Source organism: Stylophora pistillata, chromosome 7, assembly GCF_964205215.1.
Source record: "Stylophora pistillata chromosome 7, jaStyPist1.2, whole genome shotgun sequence".
In the NCBI taxonomy this organism is placed as follows: Eukaryota; Metazoa; Cnidaria; class Anthozoa; order Scleractinia; family Pocilloporidae; genus Stylophora; species Stylophora pistillata.
The window spans coordinates 14,431,788-14,450,684 of NC_142525.1; the positions used below are offsets into that span (position 1 = coordinate 14,431,788).

The 18,897-nt window shown below is 37.9% G+C and overlaps 1 protein-coding gene, 1 long non-coding RNA gene and 1 pseudogene across 2 annotated transcripts; all 3 read left to right on the forward strand.

Annotated features, from left to right (window-relative positions):
• LOC111347438 (fibroblast growth factor receptor homolog 1-like) overlaps positions 1–18,897 on the forward strand; it is a 60,904-nt pseudogene that overhangs the window by 10,503 nt on the left and 31,504 nt on the right.
• On the forward strand, positions 808–11,850 carry LOC148726757 (uncharacterized). Its single transcript, XR_015989736.1, has 3 exons — positions 808–942; positions 10,361–10,489; positions 11,346–11,850. It is a non-coding gene; the product is annotated as an uncharacterized LOC148726757 (long non-coding RNA).
• On the forward strand, positions 11,594–18,711 carry LOC148726758 (uncharacterized). The gene is made up of 3 exons (XM_088728609.1): positions 11,594–11,601; positions 12,060–12,267; positions 12,623–18,711. The coding sequence occupies exons 1-3, from the start codon at positions 11,594–11,596 to the stop codon at positions 12,740–12,742; spliced, it is 336 nt and encodes a 111-aa protein (XP_088584735.1). The 3' UTR covers positions 12,743–18,711.

The window sequence follows — 18,897 nt, forward strand, 5'->3', positions numbered from 1 at the left end:
AAATCGTCAGTAGAAGAGGCTGTGCATATAACTTAGATATTGCCTACAAAGCTACAGTATTCATAAAATATCTACTGGATGTCTACAAGGTTATGCCTGTGTTGAACTTAACTTGATGTGTTAAGTTTTGTATCATAATTGTTCTGATTTTTGATTACTCCAGGGTCAGAGAGTGATGTGCTGGTTGTGTAATGATGAAAAGGAAATTCAGCTACTAGAGAGAATGTGTGTTAATGTTAAATCTACAGTGTTTCTAAAATTTCTAGGTCGCACTCAGTCTGTCAGAGTTCTTTAAAATCTTGAGCTTAAAACGCTCTTCACAACCTCCATGATTATTCATTTTTTGCTCTTGCTCTGTATTTAGGGAAATAATTGATTTGGTGCTTTTTTCACCAAAAAATATGAAGAAGGTAACAAGAAGAAGAACATTCATTCATTGAAGTGGCATTCTTTGAAGAGACAGACTCACTAAGTTGCTCATAGACTTTCGGTTGATTCTGAGCTGATTCTCAGCAAAACGGCAATATTATGTACTAATTTTAATTAATTAGTACATAATATTGTGTCATTCTTATTTGTTCTTAATATGTATGTCTACAATACAGGTACACATGTGTGGTACATTTATGCTGAGATTTTTTGTCAAATGATTGAGATTTTTACTTGCAGCTTAAAAATGTTTTTGCTGATAAATATGGTTATGAAGGAGTGCAGTCAATAAGTGTGGGGTATGTAAATTATTGAGATGATTACCAGTTGCCCACATTTCTATATTTTGAATTTAAATTTTTTTTACTTCCTATGTGATCACAACACTTATAAATGCTACGATTAAGCAAGGTAACAAACTGGGAGAGTTCAGTGTGTCTGGTATAAAACGGAAAACATGTCCAACAAATGTACCAGTAACATCTCCACCACCAACTGACAGCTCCTCTGAAGGTAAGTCTTCATAATACTTTCTATGATAGTTTCCTATCATGCCTTTGCTCTGTACTTGGTTAATTGGAAGCATGTTTTTTGGTGTGAAATAATGTTTTTGAAAGGTGCTGTAGTTAATACAGAATTGCTACTGTAGTGGGTTTTAACACAGATCTGAGAGCTTGTTATATGGTAATATTGATAACAATGAAGACAACAACTAATATATAGATTTAGCCAAGCCTAAAAGCAGAGCTCCATTTAGTTTATTTTTCAGCTTTTCACTTTATCTAAACTCTTCAGCTCTGGTGTAGTTTTCAGCAATAAGTGATTCAAAGGCTCTATGCAAAGAACAACAGTAGTGATATTCTTCTATGGTGGCTTCTTGATGAATGGTACCAGAGTAGCTTTCACTGTACTGAAGTTAATAGTCATCGTTAAATACATTTAGCATCAATGGTAATTCTGACTGCATTGAAGAGGATTCAACATGTCTGGCTAATTGAGACAAGCCTGAATACAACTGATTTCCAATATCCATAATTAACACGAGGTCATTGGCAGAATTAATTCCATGTTTTTTATTGTAAATCAAAGAGCACAAACTCATTGCAACACGTTGTCGAGAATTTTATTCAAATACTAACTATACTGGCTATACGGGGCTGATACTGTTTTTGGTAGGGTCAATGCACATTGGAGCAGGACCAGGGTTCTTCAGTCTACATCAGTGCTCAGCTTAAATAATTCGATATATGGGTCTGATTTTTGTACAAGCACATCAAACTATTGCAAGTAAACAATGATAAATACCGATTTGCTCGACATTTAAGCTTCATTATCCCTCGATAAATCCAGCCAGAGCAGTTAAAGAAAAATTTACATTTCATGTTGTTACTTTTTTTAAGCTCATTCTCTGAGTATTACGTTCATGTTTTTTAACTTTTCCAACCTTCACATAACAATAAAGCTTGGAAGACTTCGGTATGTTTGCACGGATACGTTTGAAGACAAACTCCTTCAGCTTTCTGCTTTTATTTCTCAGACATTTCAGAGTCCGTATTGGTAATCTGTTGGGTTCTTGATCACGTTTAACCACACGACGATTCCTATGTAGGCCAACGGCAACATGAGATAGCCGATTTGATATAGCATGATTTTCGATAGATGGTTTATTTGATGTAGCAGTCATAGCGTGGCTCATGATAAAAGGTTCACTGGTAATGGTTCGCTCGTAAATTGATCTCTCATTAACCTCTCGGACCGACCCCTTCCGAAAATGCGCGACATCTTTTAGTGTGGGTCTACCGCGAGAATTGTGTGCGTTTTTAAGTGTTTTGAGCGCGTTAGACTCCATTGTTTTCGCAATCAACGCATGCGCACTACATAGAATCTACGCATGCGCTGTTAACACGTCGTCGATTTGTGATTGAACGCAAGAAACGAAGCCCAATTTATAACTTGGCTGTTTCCTTCGGAAAGCCCGAGTAATGATATCCTACTGAGGGTGAATGATAATTCTTATTTGGGAAAATGAGCCAAAATCGAAACAAACAACGGTAAACGACTTCAAATCGAGCGTTTGAAGGGTTTGCACGTGAGTCAGCGAAACATACGCCAAGATTGTATGGCTTCTCTTCTATCTTCTTTTAATGTGTGAATGCTTACCCCACCGATTTTTCTCTAACGTCTCAACCTGCCCTGATTAGTGTAGAATATCGTTAAGAAAAGTCACTCTAACTCTTGTTTAAACGTTAAGTTAAACCTGTTATTTTCTAAGTTCTTTTCTTTCGACTATCTGTATTCCATGATTGTCCTCTGGCTGGAAAAAGATGTTATCTTTTATAATTTTTTTTGTTTTTTTATTCGGTAACTTTACTGTTACTGCATATGTCAGTGCCTTCTTTTGTCTAGCATCTGTGTTCTTGCAAACGAAAGTTTGATTTGAACAAAGACAAGCTATAACTAGAATATCGTAATTGAAACTTGATGATAATTGCACAAACCTAGAAAAAAGGCAGGATTTCATTTGTGTATTACTGAAAGTAACTCCAAACATCCGTCACGTTTTCTCTTTAACTTTAAGGTTGAGTTGACGTCGTCATTGGCCACATTAAACAAGTTGAAAAGATTTATATGGTACTTCCCTATGATGTTACCAAATGAATAAATTTCTTGGAAGTTAGAGTTGTGGCAACCTGTTAACATGAATCACAAGTCAGAAAAAGTTTTATTGATATGAAAAAGTGTGTTAGTTCGACCATATATAAGACTTTCACTGGTTTACCATGACAAAATTTAAACATCAAAGTTTTTGATAAGGTTTGGGTATTTGCCTTGCATACGTCAACCTTACCTATGGTTTTCTATGGGCTTGCGCACATGGGGCTGTACACCATTATGAATAATCAAACAGGGAAATGGAAAATTTATGGCAGGTACGCCATTCATGAATGCCATGTTTAGAATAAGCAAACAAGATTTTGATGCGTAGGCTGCACACCAAACTTTAGAGTGTAGGTTAATAACCAATACCAATCCCTATACATAAAAGATGTTGATAGGGTCAGGGGAAAAATTAAAAAAGAAAAAGAAAAGTCTTAAAAAGTACCTGTTGATAACTGACTCTAGGAAATCTAAGAATATTGAAAGGAATATCAAATTTGGTTGAAAAATAAGAATTCGGCATTAGGCAGATTAGCACGATTCTTAGAAGAACAAATGTGTGCTTATGAAAATGCTTAGCAAACTTCTTTCCGACACCTGTTAGTACCCGCACAATTCCGGTTTTGACTTTGAAACACACGTAAGCATGCAGATTTCTTATAAACCTTTCCATTTAGTTCAAGCCTGCTATGATATCAAAAGTCTCATGCACACCTTAAAAGGAGAACAAATTAATTCTATATTCTATTTATTCAGTTTAGGTTAGTTGGGTAACAATGAGTCAACCCTTGCTAGGACACAATCGAGAAATTTCTTAACTAATTTATAAACGTCAGCCTACCTGGATCGATAACCTTCACGTACACATTAAACCAGGTTTATGTTCATAATGGAAAAATCACCTCAATTTACAAGAAGATAAAGAGCAAGAGTTGGTACCGAACCACAGCTTTGTGTCTGCTTTTAAATTTTAATCTTCAGAGAGTGCCATAAAAATAGTAATTTGCTCATGCATAAATAACTATCTGCTGTAAGAGGGCAGACTTTTATTTCTTTATTTAAAAAAATACGAATGTCATTATCTTGCCACGAGTTCAGTGGATATTGAAAGTGAATGAGATTGATAATCACTGTCATTTGTGCAAATGTCCAGAGGATTATGAAAGAGTAGGATATGGTCTACGCAACTCTCTTATTTTAATTTTTTAACCTTTAAATCCAAGGCCCTCTTAATCTCACCTTGTGCTGTACCAAAAAGTACTCTTCCTCTATATGCCCCTAAACATTAAAGGGGAGGAGGCTGGTGAAAGTATAAACATGAATCAAAGTAGGAGGGCATCCATTAGTTCCGTCCTAATTAAAGGAGAATACTTGCTTTTCTAGATATCACATATCTTTTGACCAATTCCTTATTTCAATGGTTAGGTTAGGTATTAGCATTTTTAAGAATACCATGCACTTTTGAAAGTTTGAGCCAGAGCATTTAATGTCATCCAAATAACATTACATGTGACAAAATTGGGGTAACTGCGGGAGAATTATATAATCACACAATTCTAAACTAAGGAAGTCAGGTTACAGACTCGCCTGCTACAACTTTTGAGGGAAGGTACAGAGAAATAAATATGGTAAACAGTGACAATTGATATAAAGTTGAGAGTTTGAAAACTGAAAGATACACATTACAATGATCGAACCTTATGCACTCTAGTGAAAATGGGGTCTATTACCACCATAACTTCTCCCATACATTCATGCTTACAAGGAAACATACGCATAAATACAATTGTGTTCTCAGTAATCTCATAGTTCTGAGTCATCTCACAGAAGTATTGCCTTTCGTAACACAATCTCATCCGGCTTTTCCAAACCTCTACAACGAACAGATGGGAAATAACATCTTAAAATTAACTTTTACTCCTACATCGCAAAGGAAGCCTTTAAGAGATATCCTAATGAGAGCTTAATTTTAAGGGCAGAAGATTTAAAAGCGTTAGCAAATGGCAGGAGTCGTACAGGCCCTATGAACACCATCGGTGAACACCCTCTTGCTTTCCCGCCTTACCGGCATGTCAACTTATGCGAGGTAGAGTTATTCATTGATCAAGTGACTTCTTTTATTGTTCTTATTCAACTGTCCTTCGTTAAGTGATCAAGATAGTACATTTATCTTACAATACTCGCGATTAGTTAATTTGCTTTTTCTTAGGAAAGTAGGTTTACAAGTCGATTGAGTTCATATGGGAAATGTCCTTGCAGTAGCAACGCTATGTAAGGCAATACACTTATCACAACAACCGTGGGACCGTGCACTCTGGTTAAAAGTTGCAATACATTCTGTTAAAAAGTGATGAATTAGAGAATTCGCATCCCTTATGTATTTTTCAAATCCTGATTATGTTGCTGCTCGCTCGCTGCGCAGCAATTAACTGAATCAAAAGTGAGACATTTTTCAATAACCTGCTTCTTTTAATTGTGCTCCAGAAACAGTACATGATGTTGAAGAGAGAGGAAGACAATTCTTCACACATTCTATTAGAGTCAACATAAAACCTAGTTTCCTAAAATCGTATGCATGGAAAGTTTAAAATGTGCTTCAGATATGTTACTAGTGGTACATATACGGATTTATCTTTCTCAATCACTTACGAAATGGTCAAAGGCAGTAAATAATCATGAATTGTAAACTGATGATGTGTCCTGAAAACTGCCCGAAACGTGCTTCGCAATCTGTAAGCGACAGTTATTTACGCAAACCATATGCTAACCAGAGTGCCTGCGAGTACAATGCCAGGACCCCGTTTCATTACATCTCAATTTCAGAGACTGATTCTTGAGTTTCTAGCAGTAGAAGAAAGTGCTCGTATCATAAGCATGTTCATCACAATCTGAGCATTAATAAAGAACGTTTTACTCGAAATGTTGTGCAAAGAGAAAGTGTATGCGTGCCCCTCTCTTCTCCTTCCTATATACAATGTAATTTATCTATTTCTGCTAAGATTCGGAGAAATAAATAAATGAGATAAAAAAGAAATTAAAAAAGTGGCTCCATGTGTTTGTGAGACGAACATTTCCTGTTGTTCGAACGCATCGAGTAGAAAGCATGAAATGTAGGGTTAAAAATTAATAATGAAAACGAACAGTTCTCTCTTTTCGCAGTAGAAGTAAATCCATGAAACCCGTGCGTCTGTTTACATCGCACCTTTGCGGTTCGTTATTTAATTCTCAGATGTTTGACAGGTTCTCACCAGGAGGTGTGCGCACTTTGATTGCGCTGCATCATGGTCGTAAATCAAAAAGTGAGTCATTTGCATCCTGACGAGGTCGAGTGAACTTCTTTGGTGGCGGCGAGACAGCGTGAATATGCTTGGATGATAATGGGGATTCACTGTCTATTGCCTTTCTTTCGAAAGTTAAAAAATTTGACGGGCCTGCGCGACTCCTGTCATTCCTCTGCGACGAATTCGTTCGTAGGAGACAACTGACGTGATTAAGACAGATTCGAAACTGCAATCTGTGTACGAATCTTGACACGAATGGCAGCAGTTATATTACACTCACAGCCGATGGCGGAATGAATAATATCAAAGTCAGAAATTATTTTCCTAGACGCGAGTTATTCAATAGGGACTCGGCCCTTGACATACAAACGCATAATAAAAAGACAGAGACTTGCCAATACAGGAACTTTTTCCACCAAGCGAAAATAGAAGAAGCCCCACGCCTCCTAAGAACGAATTTGTCTCGCTCCACGCGCTCGCGCACAGAAGAAAATATTTAACCTTTTGTAACAAGAATCAAAGTGGCTATGCAAATCTCTGAAGGGCTTCAAACTAGGACTTACAACGAATTTGACCTTCTCGAAAACCGGTCTCAAATTGCAAGCTAAGAAAACAGTGCTTGCGTTTGTCCTTGAGAACGATAGAATACGCGACAAGTACTCCCAAAAAATATTTCTCCACATTCACAATTTGTTCTGTTCAGACTACTAAAATATTTTGTTCCGACTACTAAAATATTTTGTTCAGACTACTAAAATAACTTAAAGCGAAAAAGCACGTTTTTATATACCATAATAGTAACACAACAAAAAACTGTCCTCAGTAGGGTGGTCCCGTCATAAGTCCAGTCTCACTGGGGGGTGTGAGATCCTCCCACTGCGGGTCCGGGCCCGAACACAATATATCGAATCACATTCAATCAATCAATCAATCAATCAATTTATTTAACGTGGTCAGAACGCTTAGCTAAAAGCTAGTTTACAGGTACGCCACGAAATAAAAAGAAAAAAGGAAATTATAAAGCCTTGTGAAGATATATAAATTTAAATAAATTAAGAATTAAGAACTAGAATATATAAAATGTAAAATGTAATCATTAAAAACAGGCTAATATTAAAATATAAGAATTTAATAATGTAGTCACCGAGTTGAAATATAATTAAAGATAGATCCTCACCGCGCTAGAGTCCCGTGAGATCTAGTGTTTTTAAGTAATTTTTAAAACTAGTAAGTGTCTGTATCTTTCGAGACTCGTCCGGTAAAGCTTTCCATAGTTTCGATGCAGCATATCTCCATGATCTTAACCCGAAGGTTGTTGATTTTACTTTTGGGAGGTCCAGTATTGTGGTGCCCCTAAGATTATAAGTGGAGCACCTAACTGTTATAAGATCACGTAAGCTTTTTGGTCCTGCATCACTAGTTAATATCTTAAAGACAGTGGACAAAATTTTCGCTAATCGCTGTTCACGAAGACTTGAGAGACCGATACGCTTACAAAGTTCCTCATAAGGAAAGAAAAGAGAAACAGCTTGACTTTTGCGAAATGTTTAGTCAAAATCTGCCGATTTCTGTCGCTTTTACCGCCATTTTGAAAATATCGCTGCTACAATGCAACGCAATCGGAGGGCGCACACTGCCTGAGTTCTCACTTGACAACATAGTCAAAATCAAATTACTGCGCAGAGTTATTTGTAATCATGAACTTCGCTGACTCAACCTCATGGTGTTTCAAATTTCGGAGAGGGCATTACATGATTTCTTGCGGTAAAACCACGCATCTTGCACAGTGCGCGATTTTTTTGAATAAACAAAGTCAACCCTGCGGTAGTTAGTAAAAGAGTAAATGCTAAAAACTTACTTACGCCGTCCTCTATTTTTTGAGAACTTTCCAGCCAAAACAGAATCCGTAGGATGGCCTCTCTTCTCTTAAAACCGCGACTGTATTAAAACTTTCCATACGATAGGACAAGAAGTTATTTGGAGAATACAAACACAAACTTTCTGAAATATTATTTGAGCGATGAACCTACGCGAAGGTTTAAAACGACGAATGCCAAGACTTTTACCACAAAGTGGTATCTTTTTTTTGCCATCGTCAAAACAGAACTGAGTTATAAACTGAAACTAGCAGGAAACGATGATCGATAAAATTTTTTTACATTTTTTTGGGCCCTAGCGTGAGAGAAAACCAGTGGCTCCTTCCTTGGATCCTTTGTAGGTTGCTTTCTTTTTCTTGTTGACCTTCTTTTAGCCTGTTCTCTGGAGCTCTTAGCATTTCCCTCTCTCTTGGGTCTTGCAAGATATTGGCATTTTTACCGTAACTTCTTCTTGTTATCTTTTGCTTTTCTCTTGCCGTGTTCTGCCTATTTTCTAGTCCTTTCAAACCTTATTTCGCGTTTTTCTTGACTTGCTCTACACCCTCTACTTTTTTCTTTCTTTGGTCGCTTTCAATCTTTTTCCAGCCTATTTTCACTCACAACCCTTTTTCACCAACTTGAAGTAAAGTAATTCTCCTCTCAGAGCAAGAAAACCTTTTGCTCTGAGGCTGGTGGCGTTGCAAGTTTATAAGGAATAACAAAACGCCAAGAATTACTGTTCAACTAAACTCAGCAGTATGATCTCCCGTTCTAAATTCGGGTTTCTAATTCTTTGCTTGCGCAGCCTCGCATCTTCTATCCCACGTGAAGTCCCCGTCTAATGCCTAATCGCGTGCCCACCGTATGCTGCGCCAAAGTTCGTCACTCGAAAGCACTTCATCAGTTTCTACGGTGTTAACTGGCGCGCACGAATTGGGACTTTAAGGTACACATGCATTCGCGTGTGCACATTAACTTCTTCCTCTCCCTCTTCCTTCCAATTGCGTAATGGCTTAACTTGTGCACGCAATGCATTTGGCTGCGCATGCTTAAAGTAGCGCCTTGATCATATGGATGTATGGTGGCTCATCAAACCAAATTTTTTTGGCTTGATGAGTTACTAATATTTCTTAAAAGTATAGGGCTATGCTGCACGTACAACGCCGGCTGCGAGCTTCGCTATAACAGTACTCTCCATTCTACTAGGGTAAACTAGATTTACACGAAGTAACTCGTCGAGGCCCTGAAATGAAAACAAATGGGACTTAAGATTGTAAATAAACATTGAATAGAGTTTAAAAACCCGAATTGACAGGAGGTAGACCAGTTAGTTACATGCATGAGCAAAGTATGGACAGGGAGTTGAACTCAGGGCAGATCCAGTTGGCGGCAATTTGAAGGTCTTGAACCTGGGACCACCAAGTCATAAGACCAGCGCTCTAACCACTTGGCTGCACAAATCCCATAAAACATTCATGATTGTAGACCAAGATTGATCAATGGCAGTAAATGTATACCTGCCCCATTTTAGATGAAAGAGCAAATGCAAAATTTTTGTTGTTAATAAAGGAAACTGTTTGGTGTTGAAGAGTATGTGAAGTTGGTAGACAGTGTGGTTGGTTTTTGTGTAATGTGCGAATGGGAGAAGAGGCAATTATAAAACATCTGCAACAACCTTTTTGAATAATAAGTTATAATTGTATCGTAAGCTCATTTATGGATATAAGGATCTCAAATTTAAAAATTGATTTGGTTTAATAACCCCATCACTCACATTACATTACCGACTTCTGCTTGATTTGTTTAAAGAAAGATGAAGTCCTTCCATCCTACTACCATATCTAAAATAGCTTTAAAGCATTAAAGCAATTTATTTGAATTACTTTATAAAGTAACAGGTGTAGATCATTTACATAATGAGATGTTTAGAATTGATATGGACAGCTTCCATTAGAAACACTACACACATGTAAAATTGAAGAGTTTGTGAACAGTATCAGCCATCAAAGCAAAGTTATGGCCTGCGATAGCTCCATTCTGCTTCTTGTAGCTTGTAAGAAATATGGTTCACCAATCAGGTGTGGTCGATCTTCCAATCTTGAAACATGCAAATAATCATTATTATATTGTTTTCAGGGATGGATTGGTGGGAGATTCTCCTCATCACGTTGGGGGTGGCATTTGTTTTTGGCCTTGTCGTTGGAATATGTTGCTGGAAATTTGGGCCTTGTTTCCCTTGTTGCACGAAAAATAAGGGTTCGAGGGGTAAATATTGCACATTTTAATCTAAAGTGTGAATTAAGTTTAATTTCAATCAATTTTGCATTTTGGTTTTCAGAGACTAAATTGACATATTTATATGCCTCGACGAGTTCATGTTCACCATGTCAACTACCTTTTTTCTTGATGTACGAAGCGTAGCGACGAGAAATATGCATTAAGTGGCGTTTAGGGGTATTTTGTGGCGTTGGTGCCGCTTTAGGAGTCTGGGCGATCGATGGTTGAATATGACGGATCAATCGGGTAGGAATCTTGTGGGGATCATGGCTCAATTCTGTTTCTTGAAATCACCAGATCATTGGCTTTCAGTCGAAATCACTGCATTTTCTGCGCAATATATCCACAAGTTCACTATAGTGTCACTTTGATTTAATTTCGGGACAGCGTTTGGCTCTGATTTCACTGTAAGTCCGTAATTGTCAAAGATGTTATCAAAATTAATGTACTTTGAACTTGAACTTTATTTTTATTTAGACACGGTAAATCTATCAGATAAAATGATAATATTATTACAATCTATTATTACAGTTACAATCTATTTTAATCTATATAAACATGATCTAAAATTTAAAAGTGAAATAGAAAAAAAATAAAGAAATTCTGCTTTACATAGATGCCGTGTGTGTTTTGTCGATTCAGACGAAGAAATTGCGACAACCATTTCGGAAGGATTGAAGTGATTTTGCTTGCCGCAATTCAGGGGACAAGCTATTCCAGATAACCGCACCGTTATAGCTAAAGCTATTTTTCGAAAGTTTTTTTTATACGTACAAAGCAAACGAAACAACATGCTAGCAAAATCTTCTTACTGTTTGTTCTCTTTTTTACATGCTAATGTAAGAAGTCCAGTCTAATGGGGACCAAGACGTGGAGATGTGAGTGTTGTATAGTACTAGCTAGTGAATTTTCTTTTGTTACCGGAATGTCGAATATTTTCTATATATTTGTCAATTAAGTTTTTGTTTTAAAAAACTTTGAATATATATGGATGGAATGATTTTGACCCTGCCTCCACTGACCTGGGAAGTTTTAAGCATGTTTATTTTTCCCCGCTTTTTTTCTCTTTTTTTTTTGTTTGTTTGTTTCACTATGTACATGTATGTGCATGTTTACTCATGTTTTTGAATGCGAGTAAACAGTTTTTTAAACTGCAGCACTTTATAAACCTTACTTAAGAGTTCAGAACAGGGCCCGCAGAGCGGATTTGCAAGTGGGGAGGCTAATGCGAACGCGTTAGCGTGAGCCAACTAGAGGGGTCCGGGGGCATGTTCCCCCGGGAAAATTTGAAATTAAAGTCTTCTGAAATTGCTAGAAATGGGTCCAAAACTGCCAAAAGTGAAGTTAATTTTTAATTCTTATAAAACAATGAGTAACAAACTGGCCTTCACGTTTGACCAAATTTAAATGAATAGACTAGCTTCTAATTTAAAAAAATAATGATTTAAACCGCCAAAAATGTGGGGGGGGGGGTTCTAAAGTCCCCCCACCCCCAGCCCCCACGGTCCCTGCAGAAGCAGAAGGTTCTAATTTGATTAAAAGTCCTTGTGACTTATAGGGAAGGAGGTTATTCCTCAGCCGACCACCAGTATGCAGCTGCGGGTCCTAATGCCAGCTATCGAGCCTCCAAGCCATCATCTTTGCCTCCAGTGACTTACGAATTTGCTAATATGAGGTCTGAGGGAAGAAGAGGGAATGGAGCAAGTGAACCAAAAGAGCCACTTCCACAATATGCAGTGGTCGATAAGACAAAGAAGAAAAAAAGGGTAAGGCCGGCAATGAGGGAGCTGTAGTTAACGGATCTTACATTTAAATTGTTCCAAGATCTTAGTAAAGTTTGTTTCATGAACGATTGATCAAATGCATGTATCACTTTTTTCTGTGCCATCATCATCTATACATGCTCGTGACCGCACTCTGCCGTTAAAGAAAATAACTGATAGTTCAAAAGTCGATGTAGGAGTTGTGCAGATTTCTCATTCCAAGAGTTACATTCTTTCTATTATTACAATTTAATTAATTCATTTTTTGGATGAACCGCTGTTGTAAGAATGCATAAAGGTTTCTGTTTCGCTGAACTACGACTTACATTTAGTATGTTTTACTTTGTATCGCCGACAGACACCAAAACCCGGTGACCTTCAGTATGCTGAGCTTGGTGAACTGACAGGTCCTCGACAGAAGGCAGTACTGCCACGTGTTAGTGGTACAGATACTGTGTATTCAGACATCAGGACGTAGAGGATGTGTGCCGTTACGTAAATGAATCATCAGTAATCAAGTGGATGAGACAAACGTGGAAACAGTATATATATTTGTAGCTTTATTGTGTCAAAATCATATTACGATATATATGGTATTGTTTTGTAAAGTGCCTGTTGCTCCAACTGCAATCAAAACCGCTGAAACATTCCACTGTAAGGAAAAACATGATGCATAATTCTAAGTTTGTTTGTTAAAAAATTGTGAGAGAATTGTAATCTTGTGACATGTTATCGCCGGTCGGATGTTCCACCATTAAGCATAAAAAAGGCGTAGTTCATATCATATTATTCAGTCACTAGTTTCGTCACTATTCGAACGTTAGTATCTTCTATGTAGCAACATACGAAAAATAAGAACTAGATGATAGGTCCTTTTCTTTGAAAGAGAGATGCAAAGGCCCGAAAGCAATTTAAAATATTTATTAGAAGCTTTCGAATATAATATTGAACACCTTTGATTCTTCGAGAATTTTTACAATGTTAGTGCTTTAGAGATCAAGAAGCGCAGGAATACAAGAGAATTTAAGAAAACATACAACACTTTTTAAAAACATGTTTCGACAGTTCTTCCTTCATACAAAGTACAAAGTTGAATTTAAAGTCTATACCAAAATGTTCATGGGACAAAGCAACACTAGAAACAAAGTAATGTATGCAATTATAAGGAAAGTAAAATTTAATATGAGAAAGTTAATGATTAAGTGTGGATTGCCTCGAATGTGGATAGCTCCTTTGCTTTTAAGTTTGAGAGTCGCGGAAGCGTGATCTAAGTGCTAAAACATTCATCAGAACATATAGGGCGACATTGTTGAGAATTTTGTAGATGTCTGAAAGTGTGAGAGGTCTCATCACTAACCAAGTCCTCGTGCACACATGAGGATAAGTGACGAGAGGTTTCGACAAAATTGTAAGTATTACTGCCCGCACATGAAAGCTTGTAAACCACACACGTACGGAGCCTTCATTCAAAGGGAGTAACCTACACTTAATCATCAACTTAATAATGTTCATTTAAACTTTCCATTTAGTTGCATACATTGTTTTGTTTCTAATGCCTTTTTGACCCCTGAGCACTTTAAATTCAACTTTTTACTCTGTATAAATTTGAGCTGAAGATAACAGATTAGTTGTCGAAACATGTTTTCAAAAATGTTGTATATTTCTTTAGCTCGTTACATATTGCCTGCTATTCAGACCTTTTGGTAGTACAAGAGAACCACATACTCAGCGATACCACTCGTAACTTTACAATCTTCTATATGGTTTCCTCTTAACTTCATAACATCACTGTAGCTTTTTTCCCTTGTGTTCACGGTTTTCTAAGCTTGACAGTGAATAACTTTTGCATTATTTATAGGAGTGGGTGTAGTTCAGCAGTTTTAAATGTACAGCTGGTTTAACTTGATTAGCGAGCTTACAATTTTCCCTTATCTCTTCAGCATGTAATTTTGAGCGGAATCACTGCAGCTTAAAAGTATATTTTCCTAATAATCGCAACATGGTGCTACTTAGTAGCCAAGGAGTTGATTTTCACTTTATTTTCAACTTCCCACAATTTATCAGATAAATTGCTGGGTGAGTACCTAAATTTTCACGCTAGTCAATTTATAAAATAATGCAGTTGACTATTAACAAATGGTAAACACCACAGCGTACACTATTGAGTTATGGATGCACGCGGGAGGTTGCTAAGCACGAAAGAAGCGTAAGAGTCGCTCGAGGCGATAGCCGAGAGCGACTCTAGCCTCTTGAGTGCTTAGCAAACCTCCCAAGTGCATCCATAACTCAATAGTGTATGCTGTGGTGTTTACCATTTGTTTTATAACATAACATTGATGCATTGTAGCTAAAGAGTTCCCTTTTATTTAACAAATCTTAATTGACCAGAAAAAAACAAGCGCGCGCGGAAAAATAGTCATTGCATTTGCTCACGTCAGCAGCGTACACCCACTGGCAAATTGAGATTTGCAAGGATGTGTGGCAAGTCGAATGTGTTGACTTTCTCATCTCTTTTCTTTTCTTGGTCAAAGTTGGAGCAGACCGTAGATATAAACGAGCGCCTCTAATGTGAAAGGTTATTTCTTTGAAGAGAAAAAAGTATGTGAAAAGACTCGCTCAAAAGAAAGATGTAGGAAATTTCGGGCGAATCTGTCTGCTGAGGCACTTTTTTTGTGATGTTTCTATTTTTAGATAATCTTTAAAGATTTCAGTGCTATTTCTAGTCAAGCGTACCAGTATTTCATGTTAATTTTTTTAAAGAATGAGAGTTTGAGTAGAATTTCTTCGTATAATATCGGATAGGAGCATATTGCTTATGAGAATTTTAATCTGGCATTTTTTGCGTGATGATGGTGACTTCTCTTTTCTTGACTAGTCATAAGGTGAATTTTCCTCGATAAATTAAGCATGATTTTCTCTCATTAACTTATCGAAACATTAATAAAATGCATGTAAAACTCTAGTGAAGGATCCTCTAAGTACTAGGATTAGTTATCGGAGCTCTGCGATGTCACACGTACTGCAGATAGTAACGTTACTGCTTTGTGAAATACGCCAATTGTTACTATCGGAGACCATCCGGACGGCTCGGAACTGGTACTATAAAACCGAGGTTTGTCATCTCTAATCAATGGTTTTTCCAGTCGTCGGTTCTAACGATCTTATGTGACTGCGTTTGTCGTACACAATAATTTCGGTGCTACGCTTTTAACATCATTGGTAAAGGAAGATAAGGCATATGTTTCGTTTTGGATGTTTGAGATTTTTGATCTTACCGAAATGAACTGTTTCCCCACCGTGGGACCATGGTGTTCATTCCATCGGCTGTGGGCCTGCAGATGCAATTGTTCTGTATAGGGGAATAGACTCCTTTGGCTGGCCACCTGAATATGACTAAAGGCTGATAGTTTCGAAAGAAACTGTTTGGGGCTGCGTCGGTGGGAGTAACGAAATAATTTGGATATATCAACAAAGTTGAAGTGGTAAATTGGCCACCGTAACGATTACAAAAGCTGACGTTTCGAGCGTTAGCCCTTCGTCGGAGCGAAGGATATATCCAAATGAATATGAATAAACCAACCGGAAAATCTTAGACTATTTCTACTAATCTAATCTTCGAAAAGATGTAGCAGAATACAATAAGTTGTGTCATGCCTGCTTGGGAAACCGAATCCAGACCATACCAAAAGCGCCACTACAGCCATCTTAAAATGTGAGGACCAACCTGCCTCGTTCGTACGACTCTCGTCCCGGGCCATCCGAGTGGTTCGCCTTTTTTTCGGTGTTATTGGTTTGCGGTAAAGCGATGATTTTGGATCGGAATCGTGTATTTGCACTTTGATGTTTCTTTTTGCGTTTTGTTTTTAGGATAGGTGTATCTTATTTCGCAAATGTTTAAGAAATAGAAGAACTCAACAAAACCTTCAGTTATTCATTTTTGTCATAAGGAGAATTCAGAAGGAATTTATTGATATACCCAAACTTTTCCCTTACTTTGTAGGGTTGATTCATTTGATTGCTGGTTTTTTTTTTTTTTTTTTTTTTTTCTATTAATAGTGAAAGCAGGGATGGCGTAGTGGTGAGGGTGCTCGCCTCTTAACGCTGTGGCCCAGGTTTGATTCCCGGACCTAGCGTCACATGTGGGTTCAGTTTGTTGTTTTTTCTCGTCCTTGCTCGGAGAATTTTTTTTCCAGATCTTCTGGTTTTCCTTGCTCCGAAAAAACCAACATTCTAAATTCCGATTCGATCCGGAAACATTGGACAAGTAGAGTGGAATGTCCATTGCTAAACTTCCTATTTCCTATTTTTTTTTAAGTACATACTGTGTTTTTGCGCACAAATATAACCAAAAGAATGAGAAAACTAGTAATTAAACAACAGCTGATTGTAGTCAAATCATATGTTACTGGAATTCTGAATTTTCTCCTACTTTTTGAAACGGCTTTATAGGTGCTTGCATAGCACATTGAACATATCAGAGAGCTTTTCGCGATTTATTGTCTTTAATTACCGTAGGTTTTTTTTTTATAACAGTAAGTGATTTGCCGTTTCTGAACGAGTTCCTTTTGATCATAAACAAGATGTTAAATGAGATGTTTACTTTAGAGTTGTAGTTTATTTTGACGTAATTTACTGCTAGATTGTAACCACGTTATTCGGTTTTTAGTAGCTTCAAACTGCGTGGCATTGTACCGGCTACGCAGTGCGTACTGAGTGTTACCTCGAGTAAGAAAATCGCCCAAAATGCCTACTGTTTTCGAGACATTTACCTCCAGATTATAGATCTCTAATATTTTTATCCAAACGTGATCTGGAGAGCTTTGATCGTTCAAAAATTACGTGTGTTTCCCTATGCGATGCTTGTGTGTATCGTGTTTAACAGTAAGTTTAAACCTAACTGTGGAACTTAGGGCCTGTTTACATGGAGGAAGGGTGACCCGGCTAACCGAGCTACCCTGGGCGGGCTAACTCCTCATACGTTTCTTTGGAAAACACTTGAAGCGTTTACATGCTAGACAGGGTAGCCTGCCTAACCGGGGCACCTCGTGTACTTGTGCGGGGCACCCGGCTATGCGGGATAGCTTTTTACCATGTAAACGGTTCGTGCCGGGCTATCCCGGCTAGTCGAGGAGAGATTAAAGTGCACCTGACCCCTAATTTTTTTTTTTCACTTAAAAAAATCTTCCTGCTTTGGTGAGTATTTCTTGGAAAAAAATTGTTGGATTTGGTTAAATCCTCATTTTTTTATGCCCTGTTGAAGTCGAGATCCGAATGGACCACGACAGCGTAAATGGGGATCTGGGCAGAGTAGACTTGTGACGTCACTTCGAGAAGACGCTCAAGGAATTCTCAGCTAGTCGTTGACCTGCGAAAGCCTTTCCAGCACTAGATCATTCTGCGGTATATTTGCGACCAATATCGATCTAACCTTCCAAACAACCAGTGAACTGTGCAAAATGGCGCGAAATACAGATTGTTGGGTTCTCGAAGTGACGTCACATTAGTCGCCAGACTCTTGATCCTTGAAACGCGGTCGTGAGTCAAAATGGCGGTGATTTTAATGCGATTTTCCGTACTTCGACGGGGCACAATAATTGAAGGATTTGACCAAATCCAAAAACTTTTTTCAAAGAGATACTCACCAAAGCGTGAATATTTTCTTAAACGAAAAAGAATTAGGGGATGGGTGCACTTTAACCGCGAAAACATCGATAAACATGGCAGCAAAGTGCAGAACAGCAGCCCTAGGCATTGAAAAGCGGTCGCTAGTGGAATGAGCGAAACAAACATCAAACCTGCCACCAAAAAGTTGTTTTTGTCGGCCATTGTTTCTTTTGCTTAGCGACTGCTTAAAAGATTGCCCACGTAGCCCACTCACTGTCCCCGTTAGGTGAGTTGCATGTAAAGGCGGGCTATGTTTTAACCCTTCTAGCCGGGTAGCCCAGTTAGCCGGGGCACCCTCCCTCCATGTAAACAGGCCCTTAATAAACACAAGGATTACTCCCTCCCACTCTCTCCCGGCCCGTTGCTCCGATGATCTGATGCCTATAACAGGACGTGCTTGCTTTCGAAAGAACGGAATAAAGAGTGAATGAAAATTCGAATCTGCGATCACTTGTTGTCGAGAGCAAGTTTCTTACTCAGGAATTAAACACAAGATATTGTAGCATTTTAGCTGCTTAACTTTATATATATATATATACTGGAAGCCGTTGTAATAACCTTATTTACATTTACTAACCACAGCTATAGCTATAATAATTGTGTGTATATCTACCGCACGCGGTTCTAGTCAATGCGAGACAGTTACCCTTATCTTTCTATTTTGCGATCCATCTGTGGAGAGGCAAAGTCAATCCACTTGTATCTGTCACGCTGATATTGAAGAACTATCAATTATTGCTTCTATACTGTGGAGAAGTTATGCTTAATAAATGCTGATTAAATAATTTTGATTTGATAATTTGAATTTTTGGATAAGTGCCGTGTGAAAAATTGGATTTCGAAAGTTGTTTACAAATTCCTTTCCTAGAGGGGTCCTGAATTAAAGAGTAGACACAACAAATTAAGTTACTGAGAACTCAAAGGGAAAGAATCAATGGTAAATTTATGACTTCATGTCTGCACTACTAA